This window comes from Leucoraja erinacea, chromosome 1 (genome assembly GCF_028641065.1).
Source record: "Leucoraja erinacea ecotype New England chromosome 1, Leri_hhj_1, whole genome shotgun sequence".
In the NCBI taxonomy this organism is placed as follows: domain Eukaryota; kingdom Metazoa; phylum Chordata; class Chondrichthyes; order Rajiformes; family Rajidae; genus Leucoraja; species Leucoraja erinaceus.
This window is the reverse complement of record NC_073377.1, coordinates 149,637,574-149,656,857: the sequence shown is the minus strand read 5'-3', so window position 1 is coordinate 149,656,857 and position 19,284 is coordinate 149,637,574. Positions and strand designations below refer to the sequence as shown.

General features: G+C 45.2%; 1 protein-coding gene across 2 annotated transcripts in view; it reads right to left on the bottom strand.

Moving 5' to 3' along the window:
* Window positions 1-19,284, bottom strand: part of alpk1 (alpha-kinase 1) — a 140,326-nt gene that overhangs the window by 4,193 nt on the left and 116,849 nt on the right. For both annotated transcript variants that reach the window (XM_055645611.1, XM_055645618.1), the window contains 4 exons: window positions 14,408-16,553; window positions 10,409-10,562; window positions 7,614-7,776; window positions 3,284-3,470 (listed from right to left, as the gene is read on the bottom strand). In XM_055645611.1, coding sequence (XP_055501586.1) covers window positions 3,284-3,470; window positions 7,614-7,776; window positions 10,409-10,562; window positions 14,408-16,553 — 2,650 coding nt within the window. The remainder of the gene's footprint in view (window positions 1-3,283; window positions 3,471-7,613; window positions 7,777-10,408; window positions 10,563-14,407; window positions 16,554-19,284) is intronic.

Here is a 19,284-nt window from a genome sequence, read left to right as displayed (position 1 = left end):
CCCCAGACCTGCTGTGGAATCTAACGAGATCTCCCTTGGCAACCATTTCTTGTATGGGGCCCAACACTCTGACCGCCAACTTCCATCAACCTCCTGATGCTCTCCCAAACTTCCCATCCCATCACCAGTGATTGCTGAGAAACAAAGTCCACACCTCTACTGATGAACAGCAACAACAGAGACTCATTTATACCATTGGGCCTCTCTCACTCACAGTTACACCTGCCCCCCGGCCTGGTCTTACCCAATTTCCTCTGCATACATTGTGCTGATGCAGCCCTGATGGGTAAGGCCTTACGTCATGCAAGGTCGAGTCAGTTACACCTGATGCCATGGACCTCAGGTGATGATGAATTTCCTAGCAATCGCTCTACACCAGAACAGTCATTAGCCTACGAGACCACAACCATTCTATGTGGGGCTGGGGCCACAGGAGAAATTCTAGATTCTAAGGAGATTTTTTAATAAGCCTTTTCTAAATCCTGTTCAAGCAATATGGCCTTTTTTTTCCTATTCTAAAATCATTCCATGAGAATTTTGAGGTGCGAAATAGCAAGAAGTAAATGTTCCAATTCCTACCCCTGCCTCCTTCATTTCACCAGAAGGACGGCAGGGATTCAAGGAGGCAGCCCCTCCAACAACCTCTTGGGGGTAGTTGGGGATGGGCAATGAATACAGACCTTGCCAGCAATAAGCAGGTCCCAAAAATAAACAAAAGACAATTAACGGTCTCAAAACAAGCACCACAGCTTCACAGGTGGAGTGGTTATCAGATAGAGGTGAAAAGAGAACCTCTAAAACATGGGGGGGGGGAGGCCATGAAGTGCTGGAGTAACACAGCAGGTCAGGCAGCATCTCTGGAGGACATGGATAGGTGCCGTTTGGTTCGGGACTCTTCTTCAGACTCTTTACTCCAGCTTTTGTGGGGGTTTTTTGTAAAAGGGCCTCTGCAGTTCCTGGTTTCACCAAAACCATGGCATTCACATGCTCTCAGTCTCTGAGCCTCATCAGGCCCAAGGCAGATAATGGAGGTGGACATGCCGCAAGAACACATGAGAGTAGGACCAGCAGTTGGCTTCCCGGCTCCTCAAGCCTGTCTCACCTTTCAAGATGATGAATGCTATTCCATGCTAGCCTCATACCTCTCCTATACCAGTTCCTCATAACCCTGAATTCCCCGATCTTTCTTTAGACTTTTGAGATACAGCGTGGAAACAGGCCCCTCAGCCTACCAAGTCCGCGCCGACCAGCAATCACCCTGCACACTAGCACTACCTCACACACTAAGGACAATTTACAATGTAAAAAAGCCGATTAACCTACAAACCTGTACGTCTTGGGAGCATGGAAGGAAACCAAAACACCTGGAGAAAAACCCACAAGGTCACAGGGAATACATACAAACTCCATACAGACAGCTCCCATGGTCAGGATCGAACCTGAGTTTCTGGTGCTGCAAGTCTGCAATTTTACTGCTGTTCTGCCATGCCACTGAAATATTTATCTATTACTACCTTAAATATCTCCCGTAATCTGGTTTCCACCACCATCCGGGGAAGAGAATTCCAGAGATTATGTTCCACAGCTATGTCCCTATGTTTGTAACTCTCCCACTAGTGAGAATATTTATGCTGTCAAGCTCCTTTAGGATCTTATCTATCGGAATGAGATCACCCCCATACTTTTAAACTACAAGTAACACCAACGCAATTTGTCTGCCCTCTCTTAATAGGTCAACCCTCTAATCCAAGGCATTAACCTTGTGAATCTCCATTGACTGCCTCCAATGCCTGAAGTCTGAAGAAGGGTATCCATCCGAAAAGTCACCTATTCCTTTTCTGTGGAGATGATGTGCTGAGTTACTCCAGCATTTTATTTCTATCTTTGGTGTAAAACAGCATCTGCAGTTCCTTCCTACACACAACTATATTCATTTTTTGGTCAGGGAACCAAATTGTACACAATATTCTCAATGTGGCTTCTTTAATACCCTGTACAACTATAAGAATGTTTCCTTATTCTTAAACTCCCCTTTTGCTATAAAGGGGAAAGCCCCATTTGCCTTCTTAACTACTTATTAGACATGCAGCCTATGTTAACCTATTGTGACTTGTGCAGTGAATTACCAAGATCCCTCGGAAGTTCAGCCGTTTGCAGCCTTTTCATTCCTTTTACTGAAGTGCTTCACCTTTGCTTCCCCAGGTTAAACCATGTTTGCCAGGTTTTCACTCAATCTATTGATATTCCGCTGCATAATCCCTGTGTCCTCATCACAACATGCCCTCTTGCGTTTATCATCAGCAAGTTTGGAACCTGTCCATTTCATTCTGCCTCATGGGAATGACACATGGGAGACACACTAGAACTGAGTGATGCAGCAAGGAAAAATCATTTTCAACATGGCCCCTTCCAAGAGAAAATGAAGAGAAAACTGAATTTCTTCTCGTGAAGTTCTGATAGCACAAACTCTAAAGCTGGAAACAACTGGTCACTTTTGTCAACACAATGACTTTCCCTGATGATAGGGAGTTGACTCCACAGTCAAAAAGGCCCAACAGAGGATGTACTTCCTGCGGCAGCTGGGGAAACACAATCTGCCACAGGCAATGATGGTCCAATTCTACACGGCCATCGTAGAGTCTGTCCTCACCTTCTCCATCATGGTCTGGTGCGGTTCAGCCACCGAGCACGACATCCAGATGCTGCAGTGAATCGTTCGATCAGCTGAGAAGGTTATTGGCTGCAACCTTCCACCCATTGACGAACTGTACACTGCAAGGGCCAGGAAGCGAGTGGGCAAGATCATCTCTGACCTCTCTCACCCTGGCCAAAAACGCTTTGAAGAAATTCCCTCTGGAAGGCGAGTCCGGACTGTCAAAGCCGCCATGGCCAGACATAAAAACAGCTTTTTTTCCCACGAGCAGTAGCTCTACTCAATTACCAAAAAACATTTTTCTCTGGTATTTTATTTCATTTGCATGTTTAAACTATAATGTTTTATTCTTAATGTTTTATGTTTTATTCTTTATTGTTTACTGTATGTCGTGTTGTTACTTTCAAGCGGAGCACCAAGGCAAATCCCTTGTATGTGCACATACTTGGCCAATAAATGTATTCATTCATTCATCATCGAGCAACTAAAACGCTTCTGCTTGACCCTGTGAATCTTGATTTGGATAATGGTACACACATGTGGTCGGTGCGATTCTATAACCATTAGAATTACTTGCACGTGGATTACGAAGGCTGCTATCATCTATTGGGTGGCATTTAAATTACTTACCCTGTAAATCGACCACTATTTCTTCTTGGTTTGAAAACTCATAGGTAAAATGTCCAAATGCAAGTCCATATATTGTTGCTTCATATTCTTTGCGAACATCCCTTTTGTTGTTGGTTAGTTTTATGAACTTCCCAAGCATGTAGGGCTCTACGCTTACACACCCCACAATTTGGTTGTCTTCCAAAAGCTGAGGAAAAAGAAAGCCTGAAGTGAATGTTAGGCTATGTTGATATGAACGCCTCACGAAGGACACTTTCTTTCACAGATTTAACCTGATGAATGTGAAAGAAAATGAACATAAGTTTAATTTACCTTAGCAGTTTAACTCTTCATGAATGCACCAGTGAACGTCCATCATGAACAAGGCAGAACTGATTCAATCTTACAAGTACTTACAATCTATCCAAGACTGGCTTTGACAATGCAACCACATTCTGCAAATGAATGAAAAAAACACACCTAGATTGCAGGGACAACTTTCCTTTGAGCGTCATTTTCTGGGCGGCACGGTGGTGCAGCGGTAGAGTTGATGCCTTACAGCGCTAGAGACCCGGGTTCGATCCAGACTAAGGGTGATTGTCTGTACAGAGTTTGAACTTTCTCCCCGTGACCTGCGTGGGTTATCTCTGAGATCTTCGATTTCCTCCCACACTACAAAGACGTACTGCTTTGTAGATTAATTGGTTGGGGTGGAAGATTGCAACCTTCACGTGATTCGACGAATGCAATCAACCCGGCGTGCACAATCAAATAAGATCAAATATAACAAGTTGTCCTACAACTTTAAGATGTACATGCCATACGCAAGAAGAAGAAGGTTATTGGCTTGGTATAAATGGAAATTGTCTGCCATATCACTATTCATAACACATTTCAAATGTGAGCCACCATATCCATGAACTTCATCCTTTCATTTTTTGTTAGCTTTTGGATAAAATTAAAATTTAATGTTCCAAGGCTGGGAGCTCCGCGAACCACAGCTCCATGACGTTGAAGCAGCAAGCCCAACACTCCAGAGCTTCAAACGACGATCCAGGTAAAGTATCACCCGCTCCGCAGTGAATCCAATATTTATTTTAAAACCAACTGTTTCATGACAACATACGGTAGGATCTAAAAGTGTCACACTGTCACTGTAGGGTAGTCATGGTCCCCTAGTCGTGGGGGTGGGGGATTGTGGGGGGGGAGGGGGGGGGGGGGGGCTCACAAGTTAAATAGCTTAGGGCCTCTCTTCATCTAAATCCGGCCCTGCATTAAATGCCCATTTCAAAGTGTACTTGAGAAGAGCGTGAGCCATCTTTTTAATCTACTGAAGTCAATCAACTGATGGCAACACAAGAAACTGCAGATGCTGCAATCCTGAGCAAAAAAACAAAGTACTGGAGGAACTCATCGGGTCAGGTAGCATCCATGTTGGTCATGAACAATCGACCTTGCAGGTCAGAACCCATCTTCAGTCAGAAGAAGGACCTCAACTTGAAACGTCATCTATACATTCTTTCCACAGATGCTGCCTGACCCACTGAGTTCCTCCAGCACTTTGTTTGTTTTTAATCAATCTAGTGTTTGCAGTCCCACAAACTAGTGTTTGGATGTGAAGCTCCAGGATTTAGATCCATTGAAAAGATGCTCCTAACTCAATCATAGTTAGAGAAGATCTAACAAGTGGTGGCATACCGACATGCTTGTTGCCCTTATCCCGCTCCATGGCAGGTGAGGTCTGCAAATTGGTGTTGGAGTAGGCCTGGCCAGTAAGATCAATGGTAAACATTGCAGCCACTGTGTTGGGTTGGATGGAGGAGGGGAGTGGGGGAGGGGGGGATTGTGGATGTGGTGTCAAGCAAATGGGCTGCTTTGACCTGGGAGGTACTGAAATTCTTCAGTGTTATTGGAGCTGCTCTTACCCAGGTAAGTAGAGGGTATTCCATCATGCTCCTGACTTGAGCCATATTCCATTGGGCATCCAACCTCGAACCTGTTTGTGTATCCATAGAATAGGTGTGGTTGATCCAGTTATGTCTCTGGTTTACTGTAACTTCTAAGATACAGATGTATCTTAAGATACAGTGACTTGGTGAAGATAAGTGTTTGAATGTCAAGGGAAGGGAGTTATTCCCTAATGATAATATTACTTGCTACTTATCAGTCCATGACCAAATGTGGTCTGGCATTTGTTGTTTGCGGGCATGAACAGTTTTGCTTTCTGAGGAGTTTCAAAAAGTGCATTGAACATTGTGCAAACATCAGTGAGTATCCAGACTTCTGACATAATGGTGGTTGGTTGTTGGTGGAGCAGCTGAAGTTGGCTGTTCTTACTTGACAAGGCTGGGCTGACTCCACTTCGCAACCCTCTGACACATGTCACATAAGAGGGACAAGAGCAAATAGATATACCGTCATTTGCAAGGTATCCTGCAAATCGAACAAAATCTTGAGTTAAAACCATCTCCTCAATTGTCTAAATCCTGGACATTGTTCCGAGGAACATCTGCAATTAGGGTTGGAAGAATTTACTTGCAATGACCACAATAAAAGTTTGAGCATTTTATTCACTTTAGAACTAGCCATGCCTCTGGCCAAGCCATTCCAGTGCAGTGCACGAACAATACAGGCATCACCCTGATAATGTGGAACATTGCTCAGCTATCACGTTCATGTTATAGGAGTAGAATTAAGCCATTCGGCCCATCGAGTCTACTCCGCCATTCAATCATGGCTGATCTCTGCCTATAATCCCATTCTCCTGCCTTCTCCCCATAATCCTTGACACACTTTCCGTGTTGTCCACAAAAGTAGGACTAGTCCATTCCAACAGATACAAGTCAGTACAAATTCTTCCCTTTGATTTCTTTGGATTCAATCCATGAGGGCTTCTCGTTGCCATACTTCATGTTGAGTTTCATTTAATTTAGATATACAGAACGGTAACAGGCCTTTCGGCCCACCGGGTCTGCGCTGACCAGCGATCCCTGCATATTAACATTATCCATAACAATACTTATGGGTCAATTTTTACATTTACCAAACCAATTTACCTACATACATTTACGTCTTTAGAGTGTGAGAGGAAACCTTGAGAAGATCTTGGTGAAAACCCATGCGGTCACGGGGAGAATGTTCAAACTCCGTACAGAGAGCACCCGTAGTCGGGATCGAACCCGGGACTCTGGCACTGCAAACGCCGTAAGGCAACAACTCTACTGCCGCGCCACCGTGCCGCATGCGGTTAAAGGCAACATTGTCATTTAGGATAGTTGATTTTACTCATTCCTTTTGTACTTATTTGAACTAGGCTGGCATGAAGTGTGGAGTCAAGCAGTCCTGTTGCAACTTAACCTGAGCATTAGCATGTTGGTTATTGCTGGTAAGGTGCTCATATGGCATCATTTTCCACCATTTTGTGAGTAGACCCATTTTGATGGGACAATATCCGCCAGTGTTGTTGTTGTGCACTATGTAACACTGGAAGAGGTGCCAGTGTTGTTGGTGTACTGGAAGAGGTCAGCTGGAGCAAATATCGTCAGTCTGTTTCAGAGCTGGACAATCTCACACAAATGGGTGTAATTGAACCTACTATATTATGGTATATCCCAATAGTCATGTATGTTGGTGCGATGATGTGGGTGGAGGCGATGGGATATCCCCATACTCAACGATAGCAGGGGTCGTGACAAGTGCTGAATGTGCTGCAGCAAGTAAGAATTTCATTGTTCTATCTGGGACATATGACATTAAAACACTCCTTGCTCTTGAAAGCAATTGTTTAGTTTAGTGACACAGCATGGAAGCTGGCCCTTCGGCCCACTGAGGCCATGCCGACCATTGACCATCGATTACCCGTTCACACAGTTCTATGTAATCCCACTCTCTCATCCACTTCCTACATACTAGGGGCAATTTACAGTCCAAATAACCTACAAACCCGCACGTCTTTAGGATGTGGGAGCAATCCGGAGCACCGGAAAAAAACCCTACACTGTCACAGGGAGAACATTGCAAAGTCCACACAGACAGCACCCGAGGTCAGGGTGGAACCCGGGTCTCTGGCGATGTGAGCCAGCATCTCTACCAGCTGTGCCACTGTGCCGTCCCATTCACAACCATATTCAGACAATCCACCTTGGTTTTCTGCTGAGATCACCATCATCACAGAAGGCAAAACCCAGCCAGCTTGAATCATGTTCAAGGCACCCTCAGTACGTTCATTATGATATATATGTTCCTCCGGTGAAGAAATCACTAAGATTAAGCCATCCCAGCTTCTACACTTCACGCCTCCAACATCTCATTTTTGAGGAGCTTCCAATTTATGCCTTTGACTCGAACTTACCAAGAGAACTGAGGATGGAATATAATATATTTGTGTAGGAACTTGCTGCTCGTAGAGCCTTTTGTTGAACTCCGTCACGTAGTGTTGTGCTGTCATTTGCCGTTCAACATCATGGAAATGGTAGGAGAGCTCTTTAGTATTTTTGTATTGTTTCCCAACATATCTGGAACAGCAAGGAAGAGCGAGTTAAGACACTGATTTTTGCTCTTCTCTTTGTGAACTTGTTGGGAATCAATCTATGCATATTTGAGGTTTAACTGTCGAAGCAAGTACACCTGCAGATGCTGGTTTACCTGGAAAGACACAAAACGCTGGAGTGACTCAGCAAGTCGGGCTGCATCCCTGGAGAATGTGGAGAGGTGACGTTTCAAGTCAGGAAGAAGTGTCCCGACCCGCTGCCTGACCTCTTGCGTTACTCCAGCATTTTGAGATTTCCTTTGCCATGAAAGAATCATTACACTATATCAGTTACAAAATTTTGAGATTTTAAAAATGGGAACAAAATCCCATCAGATAAAGCATAACAATGTTCTATTCTGACCCCAAATTCATCCATTGTCTCCCCAAAAAGAGCCTGCTCATTTTCATACTCGGATATTTAAGCATCTTTGTTTTCCCTATTGATTTTCAATGGACATTAGGACGGCACAATGATCTTGGATGGTAGAAAGCCCATTTCTTAAGGAAAGATTAACCATGTTTCATCCTGACCTAAGTGTGCTGTCTGTGTGGAGTCACAAATAATTCACAATGTAGCCACATGGGTTTATATCTGGGTGTTCCAATTAATTCCTATAGGCCAAATGGAAGGAATTGCGGAATTGCTGTAAATAAATGCCCTCTGTAAATTGCTCCTAGTGTGTAGGGAATGGAGGCAAAAATGGGATAACATAGTGTGAATCGGAGATCAATGGGCTCTGTTTCCAGGGGATTATAAAAAGCCCAAAATGAACTAAATTAAGATATGACCAAATTTATATACAGTTATAGATATGGCATTCTTGTCAAAATTGAGCCATGAGTTTAATTGTTTGCTTTATAAAATCCCTGAGAGGAAGAGATTGCGGAATGATGTAAAGAATCTCTTGCCCATTATAGGTATATCAAGGACCAGCGACTATAAAACTTCCTGAGGAAACCTAAAACAGGCCTCACGATTTTTCAACATCCTCACTACTTTGAACAGGGGTACGATGGACAGCTAGTACTCACGTACTGCATAATACGTGGTACTGCCAAACAGCGCCAAAATCGCGGACCTGGCTGTGGGCAGATTCCCAATGACGATTCAGGTAGGTTTTGTAACATACCTAATTACACATATCAGAAACATATCTAAATTGGGTACCAAAACCTTCTTCAGTAGAATGTTCTATTCCCTCCCCAGTCAGAAAATTGCTACCCCCAAACCAGACCCCTCCACATACATTATTCTGGAAGTCTCCTTTTCCACAGGCAAGAGATGTCAAACGCACAATGAAAGCCCGGACTACAACACTGCGCCAACCCAGCTTCATCCTGACCGGGTGGCTGTGAGGTGGAATAAACACATTCACTCATGTACTCACATGGGTCCTCTGGGTGATTCTGCGGCCTGGCACCAACACTTTAATAACTGGCAATGGCCTCTGTAAATCAGCTAGTGTGTAGGACATTTTTAAAATGGGATAATTAGTATTTTAACGTTGATCAATTACCTGCTGTTTCCAGGTTTATACTTTTCCATCAACGGAAACTGGATAATGTTTTTAGTGACAGACTAGAATGAAATGTTTTAAATTTCCATGAGTCGATTGCTCCGCTAAAATCCCTGAGAAATAGATCTTTTAGATGTAAAAGTCTGTTGCTTGCAGATGACAATGAAGGTTGATTGATTGATACGGTTTAAGATGAAGGGGAAACATTTTTTATAGGAATCTGAGGGGTAACTTTTTCACACAAAGGGTGGTGGAGGTATGGAACAAGCTGCCAGAGGCCGTAGTTGTGGCATTTAAGAAACAGTTAGACAGGCACATGGATAGGACAGGATCGGAGGGAAATGGGACAAACACAGGAAGGTGGTACCTGTACCGTGTGCCCACCTGTTGGCCGGTGTGGGTAAGTTGGGCCGAAGAGCCTGTTTCCATGCTGTATCACTCTATGACTCTATTAGAAGGGGCTCACCATCACCTTAAGGGAAATTAGGGGTAGGCAGTAAAGGTTGGTTTTGACAGTGCAACTACATTCTACAAATGAATGAAAGAAACACCTAGATTGCAGGGAGAAGACCGAGCAGCCACAAGGACGGATGGACAACTTTTCTTTAGATGACATTTATGGGCAGATTGTTGGATGGCATTGTGGTGCAGCGGTAGAGTTGCTGCCTCACAGCACCAGACACCCAGGTTCAATCCTGACTACGGGTGCTTGTCTGTATTGTACATTCGCCCCGTGACCTGTGTGGGTTTTCCCCGAAACTTTCATTTTCCTCCCACACTCCAAAGGCATACATGTTTGTAGGTTAATTGGCTTGGTATAAATGTAAATTATCCCTAGTGTGTAGGATAGCGTTAATGTGCAGGGATCGCTGGTTGGTGCGGACTCAGTGGGCCGAACAGCCTGATTCCGCGCTGTATCTTTAAACTAAACTAAACTAATTCTTCCTTTACATATAATGGCGGCTTTGATAATTGATCCAAATGATAGGAGTCTTTGCACCAACACCCATAACCCCAGCAGGATTCATGTAAGACAACACTGCCAGAGAAAAAAAAATAAGACGACAATATGATTTCAGAAGAGATGGAAATCAGTACCGGCCCAGTATTTCTTCCTGATGCAGAAAGCGTATCTCCAAAGCAGTCCGCTGGGCACCGGGTTTATCCACAACCAAAGGCTTTCCAACATACACCAACGTTTCCTGGGCAGTCCAAGTGTCAGTTTTTTTGTTATACTTAAATAATAGACCACCTGTACAAATAGACATAAACTACGTTTTTCATTTCAACAGACATAGACGTGAGCACCAAACACCTTCTTGTCTTACTTACTCAATGGAGCAATTGGACTTTCAATAGACAATAGGTGCAATAGTATGCCATTCAGCCCTTCGAGACAGCAACGCCATTCACTGTGATCATGGCTGATCATCCATGTTCCTGTTCCTGCCTTCTCACCATATTCCCTGACTCTGCTATCCTTAAGAGCTCTATCTAACTCTTGAAATGACCAGAAGACAGGTTTATCTAACTCTTGAAAGCATCCAGAGAATTGGCCTCCACTGCCTTCTGAGGCAGAGAATTCCACGGATTCATAACTCTCTGGGTAAAAAGGTTTTTCCTCATCTCCATTCTAAATGGCCCACCCCTTATTCTTAAACTGTGGCCTGGTTCTGGACTCAACATCGGGAACATGTTTCCTGCCTCTAGCTTGTCCAAACCCTTAACAATCTTATATGTTTCAATAAGATCTCCTCTCATCCTTCTAAATTCCAGTACACAAGCCCAGCAGATCCATTGTATCAATGTATAACAGTCCCTCCACCCTGGGAATTAATCTTGTTAACTTAGTATCCGAATGGATTAAACAGGAAGACAAGAAAATTGTGGAGGAGGAACTAATGCAACTTTTTTTTGGCATGTGGAGCAGTGCTGAAACATAATTATTTGGAAATCAGTTTCCAAACTAATTACGCTGCCTCGGCAAGGCCAGCAGCATAAGCAAGGACGACTCGCAACCTGGACACTCCCTCTTCTCTCCTCTCCCATCAGGCAAAAGGTATAGAAGTGTGAAAACGCACACCTCCAGATTCAGTTCCTTCCAGTTTCTTCCCAGCTGTTATTTGGCAATTGAACCATCCTACCACAACCAGGAAGCGGTCCTGAACTACTATCTATCTCATTGGTGACCCTCGGACTATCCTTTGCTGGCTTTACCTTGCACTAAACATTATTCCTTTATCATGTATCTGAACACTTGTCAATGGCTCGACTGTAATCATTTATTGTCTTTCTGCAGACTGGATAGCACGCAACCAAAGCTTTTCAATGTACCTTGGGACATGTGACAATAAACTAAACTGAACTGAAGTTTGGGTCGCACTATGTTGCCGTGATTCAATCTTTATGGACAACAAAATATTAATGGAAACCAAGGGCTCACGGAGTTGTTCAAAGCCAACACTTTCTGTTGTGAGACTGAAAATGCTGGAGTAATGAATCAGTGGGCCAGGCAGCATCTTTGGATGGAAAGAATGGGTGACGTTTTGGGACAAGACCCTTCTTTTGACCAGCATCTGCAGTTCCTTCCTAAAGTTTCTGTTGTGAGCTCCTCCGCACATCTGCCTTGTACAGCAGGGAAGACCCTGTGCAGTGGTACGAGTTCACATCTGAATGCCTCTAATGCAATTTCCGTTCTCTTTGGGGGAGCCCACACTGTCCGCTGGACAATGGGTCTGCTTTTGCGCACCTTAAAAAGGATCTTCCTCAGTAGGTTCCAGGAAAGCACAGAACCGAGTGGGAATCCTAGGCTATCCTAGAATTTTCCTTCAGGCTCTCCCCGTTCCCTAGCAGTGACTCCCTCCAGTGGTTGCCTGAGATCTGTCCAGTCACCGATGTCCTGGCTGAACCTCCCTGACCCCACCTATTCCCAGACAAGACCTCACCGTGGATTCCGACATCGACTACTGAATGCAGCCCCCGGAATGTCAAAGGCCAGTCTTTCCAACTTGCATCCTCTGCCAATTGGCAATTACATGTTCCCTCCAAACCCCAGTCATCACCCCTCAACCTGCTAATAACCCTCGTCCCCCACTCCTTTCCAATCGCGGATGCTCTCCGAATTCCCCAGGTCATTTGCGTTGCCTTATCTTCAGCTGCCACACCTGTATACAAATTTACTTTCTGCACAGGTGCAGTGCACCAAGGAAAAGTGTTATTCCACTTAAACTGGATTGAGCTATTTAATTTCTATGTGTGGGAAGGAATTGTAGATGCTGGTTTAAACTGAAGATAGGCACAAAAAGCTGGAGTAATTCAGAGAAGGAATGTGTGCCGTTTCGGGTCGAAACCCTTCTTCAGACTGAGACTCGGGGGAAAGGGGAATGAGAGATATAAACGGTGATATGGAGAGATATAGAACAAATGAATGAAAGATATGCAAAAAAGCAACGATGTTCAAGGAAAGGTGGAGCCCACAATGGTTCATTGTTGGCTGTGGGGTTGGTGATACTACGTTATATAGACAATGAAACTCAACTGGACGACAGTCAAACTTGTACGACGACTAGGATGGGGTAGGGACGGAGAGAGAAGAGATACTTGAGATATACATTCTGCTGGGTTTTAAGCCAGCCATGAGATGCTGTTCCTCTGATTTGTGTGTGGCCTCACTCTGACAATGGAGGAGGCCCAGGACAGAAATGTCAATATCACTCAGTCCACCTCGCCAACGTGATCTCCCGGTTGCCAAACATTTTAACTACCCTGCCCTTTCCCATACTCAGCAAAGTGTGAAATTAAAAGGTCAATATTCATCAATCAATATATTTCTTGCAAGAGTGACCACACTTCATTGGATAGGTCACAAAATGCTCTGTGAGGTGCTGAGGGTGTAAAAGGCAGAATGTAATTGAAGATAGACAAAAATGCTGGATAAACTCAGTGGGTGTGGCAGCATCTATGGAGCGAAGGAAATAGGCAACGTTTCGGACCAAAACCCTTTTTTCAGAACATCAGTCTGAAGAAGGGTTTCGGCCAGAAATGTTGCCTATTTCCTTCACTCCATAGATGCTGCCTCACTCACTGAGTTTCTCCAGCATTTTTGTCTACCTTCGATTTTCCAGCATCTGCAGTTCCTTCTTAAACATGTAATTGAAGATCGTTCCTATTTAAAGGGGTCCAATCCATGAAAATACACTTTCTGAAATGAAGGCTGAGATTTGCAGCAGTTGAATGGACTGATAATTAAATGATAATTGCCTTAATTTACCAAATAATGCTAATAATAACATTTCCGGAAGTGGCGGCGTTGCCCTGAAGCTGCGGCTCGCCAGCAATCCGTTTGTCTTTTCTTCTTTTTTGTTGTTGTTTTGTCCTGTTTCAGTTTATTTTAGTTTATTTTGGTTGTGTATGTGTGGGGGAGGGGTTGGAGAAACATGTTTTTGGTCTCTTCCTCCGGGGGGGATGCAACCTTTTCTTGTCGTATCCCCCGTCTCCATCTCCGTCTGCGCTGAGTTCTAATAGCAGAGCTGGCGGCCTCCAACTGGGACCGACCTCGAAGCTCCGGAGGCAGAGCCAGTTTTTCAGCTGCGGCAACCCGACTTCGGAGCATCGGTGGCAGCCGCGGGCCCAGTGGACGACATCGTCGGGAGCTCGCAGGTCCCAGGTTGGTGACCTGTTTTCCGGAGCTCACACAACGACAGCTTCGTCCACTGGACTGGAGGGCGGCAGCTTCGTACGCCCCGGGTTGCGGAGTTTGAACCGGCCTGTTCGCGGAACTCGGATTTAGTCGCGGGACTTACCATCACCCGGCGGGGTCGCAACATCGGAAGCCTGGATCTCCTCAATGCAGAGGGAGAACAAGGAGGGAAGAGATAAGGACTTTAAGACTTTGGCCTTCCATCACAGTGAGGAGGACCTGGTGGACTCACTGTGGTGGATGTTAAACTGTGTTAAGTGTGTGTATTGTTATTTTATTCTATGTTATGACTTGAAGGCACGGAATTTCGTTCAGACTGAAAAGTCTGAATGACAATAAAGGAAAAAGGATACTTAACTTAACTTAACTTTTAAACAAAAATTGAAGAAATGACTTACTGTAAATGTCTTTGAGCCTGTGAGGGTAAAATACTCCAGTGTCCCTGATTCTCTCTGTGAGCCACTCATGGGTTACCCCTGCAAACAACAGTTTATAATCTTCATCAGTTATAACCCGTCTGTGATAGGTCTGCCGCTGTTTGGAAAGGAACACAAATGAACTGCTGCTGGAACTCATCGATGAGCTTATGTCATTAGGGTTGGAACCGCTGCCTGAATAAAGCGACTTGCACCATGAGTTGAAGGATGAGCTGGAGTTGAGGCTACTGTTCAGAAGCTGTTTGCTCAGGATGCCATCAGTAGTTTCACCTGCAGTTGGTGCCTCCCTGATGCGTCCTTTGGCGGGTTCGTCAATGGCTAGAGATGATTGAGCAGAGGAATTCTGCATTTGGGTTGCACCATGCGTTTCCTGTGTCTCCTGCTTCTTGCTTCCATCGGCTTGTAGAATTTCAGAAACTCCTTGTGGGGTTAGGAAATAATCATTTTCTTCTGTTTCATCAGCAGTCTCTGCTGCAGGATCAACTGATAACATTTCCATGGATTTATTTTGCTTTGATAGAGGCTGGCTTCTCTTTGCAAAGCCCCCTGAATTCTCACCATCAATTACGACGGTCTTTGCGGTATTCAAATGTGCCTGGGAAGACGAGTATTTTGCAAGGCTATTTTTATTTGTGCCCAGATGAAACTCATTCGCAGCATCCTGAATGTCATCCGCCGTTTCTGCATCAGAGTCAATCATCTCAAAGGAGTTACTCTCAATGTTTGCTGAATCTGAATGAGTCGAGGTTTTGCAAGGAGCCCTACAAGTCTGATCATGGTCATTTTCAAGCCTGTCACGTTTGTGGTCCTCTGCATTGTCGTCGACAGTTTCTCTATCAGAGCCGGCCATCTCGAAAGACCTGTGTTCTCCTGAAGATAAAGATGGAGGAATTTTCTTCTCCGTATTGCCTGAAGTGCAATTAATGTTTGAATCCCCAAACTGTCTGCACGTCGGAGATACCTGACGTTCTGACTGTGCAGTTTTGTTACTTAAATTACAATCTTCATTCTTGGCGCTGCAATCGTTCTGCTGATTCTCTTCCACTTCATCGGTTAAAAACGTGGAGCATTCTGTGTCCAGAGAGAGCAGAAGGTGTCTACCTCCGCTCCTGGGGGAACCACTGCCACTGCAAGCTCTCACTTCCTCCCAGCTGCTGGAAAGTCCGGATCCGGATGTTTTCAGCCAGGATTTGAAGGAGGAGCTCGAGCCGTGGCTGTCATTCAGGTGGTCTCCGCATCCATTAATGCTGTCGTCCTTCCCCTCCGAAGTTACAGCACCCAGTTTGTTATCAATGCCTGTTACAGCATGTGGCTGGGCGTTCTCCGAGCTGGCATGGGGCACCTTGCCGTCTTTCCAAAGGCCTGGATATTGGTTCTCTGATTTGCCTGAGCTTGTTAATTCAGGGTTCCTATTCTGTAACTCTTCATTGCTTTGTGTCGCTTTTGCTTCTTTGGGTAGAGAATGCCGAGTGATATCACGATCACAAAGATGAGGGATGCTTGCCTTGGCATCAGCAGTATCGAGTTCCATTGTTTCAGTCTTGAACGCAGTTATACAGCTGTATTTTGGGAGCCTGCTGCTATTCTGATGTCTTCTACAACTGCTTTCAAATACCATGCATATAGTTTTGTGATACTGCTCGTGCCTTTCTAGAATTTTATCAAAGGCCATCCTTCCCGTCACTATTGGCTTATCCCAGTAATGTTTATAGTGGTCTGGGACATAGGACTTGCTATCGGAATTGCAGAGATTGGTTATTTGCAAAGAAACTTTGACTTGGCAGATCAGCTCCATGATCTCCTGCGCCAGACTTTCCTGGTTCCGCGTACTGTACAGGAACAATTTCCCCATTGCTTCTTTGCACAGTCGTCTCATCCTGGTAAGGATTTCGCTGTTACCAGTGAGCCACCTGAGCACAGTTGTAAGTGAGAATGCTGCTTTAACAAACCCATGCAGTTCATGCTTGCTTGTTATAACGTCTCCATCTCTCTTTGTAAGGAGCCCTATTTCAAAAGCCTCTTTTGCCTGTTTAAGGTGGAGCTGGCTTTCATCCTTTACACCTCTCCCCTTGAAATTATAAGAAAGGAGGCATGTTCCATAAATGTTCTGGAGAGGAAGAAAAAAAGAGATTTAGTTAATGCTATTAACGTCAAGCTGTTCTGGTGTTAATGACACTTAAGGGTCGCGCGCAATTACATACCCTTCCGTGTTTCTCAGTGGGACCGGCCCCGCGCGGCCATATGATGCCCGTGAGCCTCAACGCGACCACGAGGTTGCGTAATTTTCGTGCCAAGGACACCTAAGTGGGACAGGCCCTTTATATCCTTATCGGTAGGTTATTAATAGACTTTTTTTTAAAACATTGTAAATGCTGTAAATTTGAAATAAAACCAAATATACTGGAGATGGCAAAATTGAGTCTTATGTTAATGTTGCAAATAGCAATAGTACTTCTATTGCTGGATGAGGTGGAAGCAAAACAGAGCTACCAGAGGCATCAAAACCAATCACTTTGGAGGGGAGTGTCACAGAACTCATGGCCATAGCTAAACTTCTTGGTTTGGTTTAGAGATACAGCATGAAAAACAGACCCTCAGCCTACCGAGTCCATGCCGACCAGCAATCACCCATACACCAGTTCTATCCTGCACACTAGGGACAATTTCCAGAAGCCAATTGATGCACATTCCGCAGGTCTTTGGGATGTGGGAGGAAACCAGAGCATCCAGAGAAAACCAATGCGATCACAGAGAACAGCATGGGTAGTCAGGGTCGAGCCCAGGACCCTGTAAGGCAGCAACTCTACTGCTGCGCCACTGTGCTGTCTCTGAGGAGAAACGCCTGTTCAGACCATGCTGTTCGATATGCCCTCACGGAGAGCTGTGACTTGCTGTGACCTCAGATGCACGCATACACAAGTGAGTGGACTGATAATGGGGTCCACACGACCAACACTGAACGCATCTACATGAGGCACTGTCTCAAGAAGCTGGCATTTAGTTTAGTTTAGTTTAGAGATGCAGCACGGAAACAGGCCCTTCGGCCCACCGTGTCCGCACCGACCAGCGATCCCCACACATTAACATTACCCTACACACACTCGGGGCAATTTACACTTATACTAAGCCAATTAACCTACAAACCTGTTTGTCTTTGGAGTGTGGGATGAAACCAAGATCTTGGAGAAAATCCATGCGGTCAAGGGGAGAAGGTACAAACTCCGTACAGACAGCTCCAGTAGTCGGGATCGAACCCGGGTCTCTGGCGCTGCAAGTGCTGTAAGGCAGCAACTCTAATGCTGCACCACCGTGCCGCCCTATCAAAGATGGCATCTATCAAAGATATCACCATCCGGGGCATTGCCCTCTTCTTGTTGTTCAGGAACAGCTAATTGCCTGCAGCAATCAGGATCTTGAAACATTCTGCACAAGGCTAATCCTACTCAGGCAACGGAACACCAGGGACCCCCTCGTGTCCCACCAAAGACTTATTTTCTAATTGTGTATTTTTGCACAAATGTCCATTTTTGTACCGTCTAGTTTATGTTTTTGTGTGTAGTCTTAGTTCATGTGCCTGTGTTGCTGCTGCAAGCAAGATTTGCATTGAATCCGTACCCCACTGTATCTGTGCATACAAGTTCATAAGGTCTAGGATCAGAATTAGGCCATTCAGCCCACCAAGTCTACTCCGCTATTTGTTTGTGCACGTCGGGTTGATTGCATTAGTCGAAACAGAGTGGACCATGTGAAGGTTGCAATCTTGAAGGGGATGGAGGGGTACCTCACCTTCTGGCGACTTTGCCGTAACCCATCTAAGACAACTGTCACCTCAGCAGTCGGCTCGCTAATGCAAGGCTCCGAGTGTCCTTTTGTGGTAAGCTAGTGAAGAATGAAGAATTCCCCAAGTACCTCAGAGTCACCCTGTATCACACCCTCACCTATGGTGAACACCTGAAGAGGGTGGCTGATAAACTGAAAGCAAGGGTCAACATCATCAGGAAACTTGCAGGCAACAGCTGGGGATCCAATGCATACACCTTCCGTACTGCAAGCTTAGCCCTTAGTCTACTCAACAGCTGAGCTTTGCTCAACAGCTTGGGCTAATAGCTGCAACATCAAATGAGTTGACACTGTCCTTAACTCTGCAATGCGGTCATCACAGAGACGCTTAAGTCAACACCTTTGCAGTGGCTCCCTGCCCCCCCTCATATCGCCCCTCCCAGCATATGCAGAAGGGAGAGGATGTTGAAAGATTGGTGCACCATCGAGGCTAACCCTGACCTTCCCATCCATGCTGACTTGAACAATCTGCCCAACATGCGCCTGAAGTCCCGCAAACCCTTCTGGTCTTCCGTTAAATCCCTGGAAGACGTTGACTCCAAGACTGAGTGGCGTGGAGCCTGGAAAGATGCCAACACCAACAACGGAGAGGGCATCACATATCCCACAGTGAAACCACCGGGATTTGATGTCCATCGCAAGCAATGGCTAACCCTGAACAGAATCCACATCCTCCATGTAAGAACAGCCCATCACCTGCATGAGTGGGGGACGACAGACAGCCCTGCTTGTGACTGCGGACATCCAGACCAGACCATCCCACACATCGTGAATGGCTGCCCACTGAGGCTTTTCCCTGGGGGCATCCAAGCCATCCACCCAGCAACTGATGCTGTCCTGGCCTGGATGTCTACCCTTGATCTTCAACTTTAGGCTGTGCAAGAAGAAGAAGAAGACTCCACCATTCAATCATGATTGACTCATGCTACATTTCAGCTCGTTGCTCGTATCATTAAGTAACAGTTTCAAGGTATTGGACTGACTGGATATTGAATAAA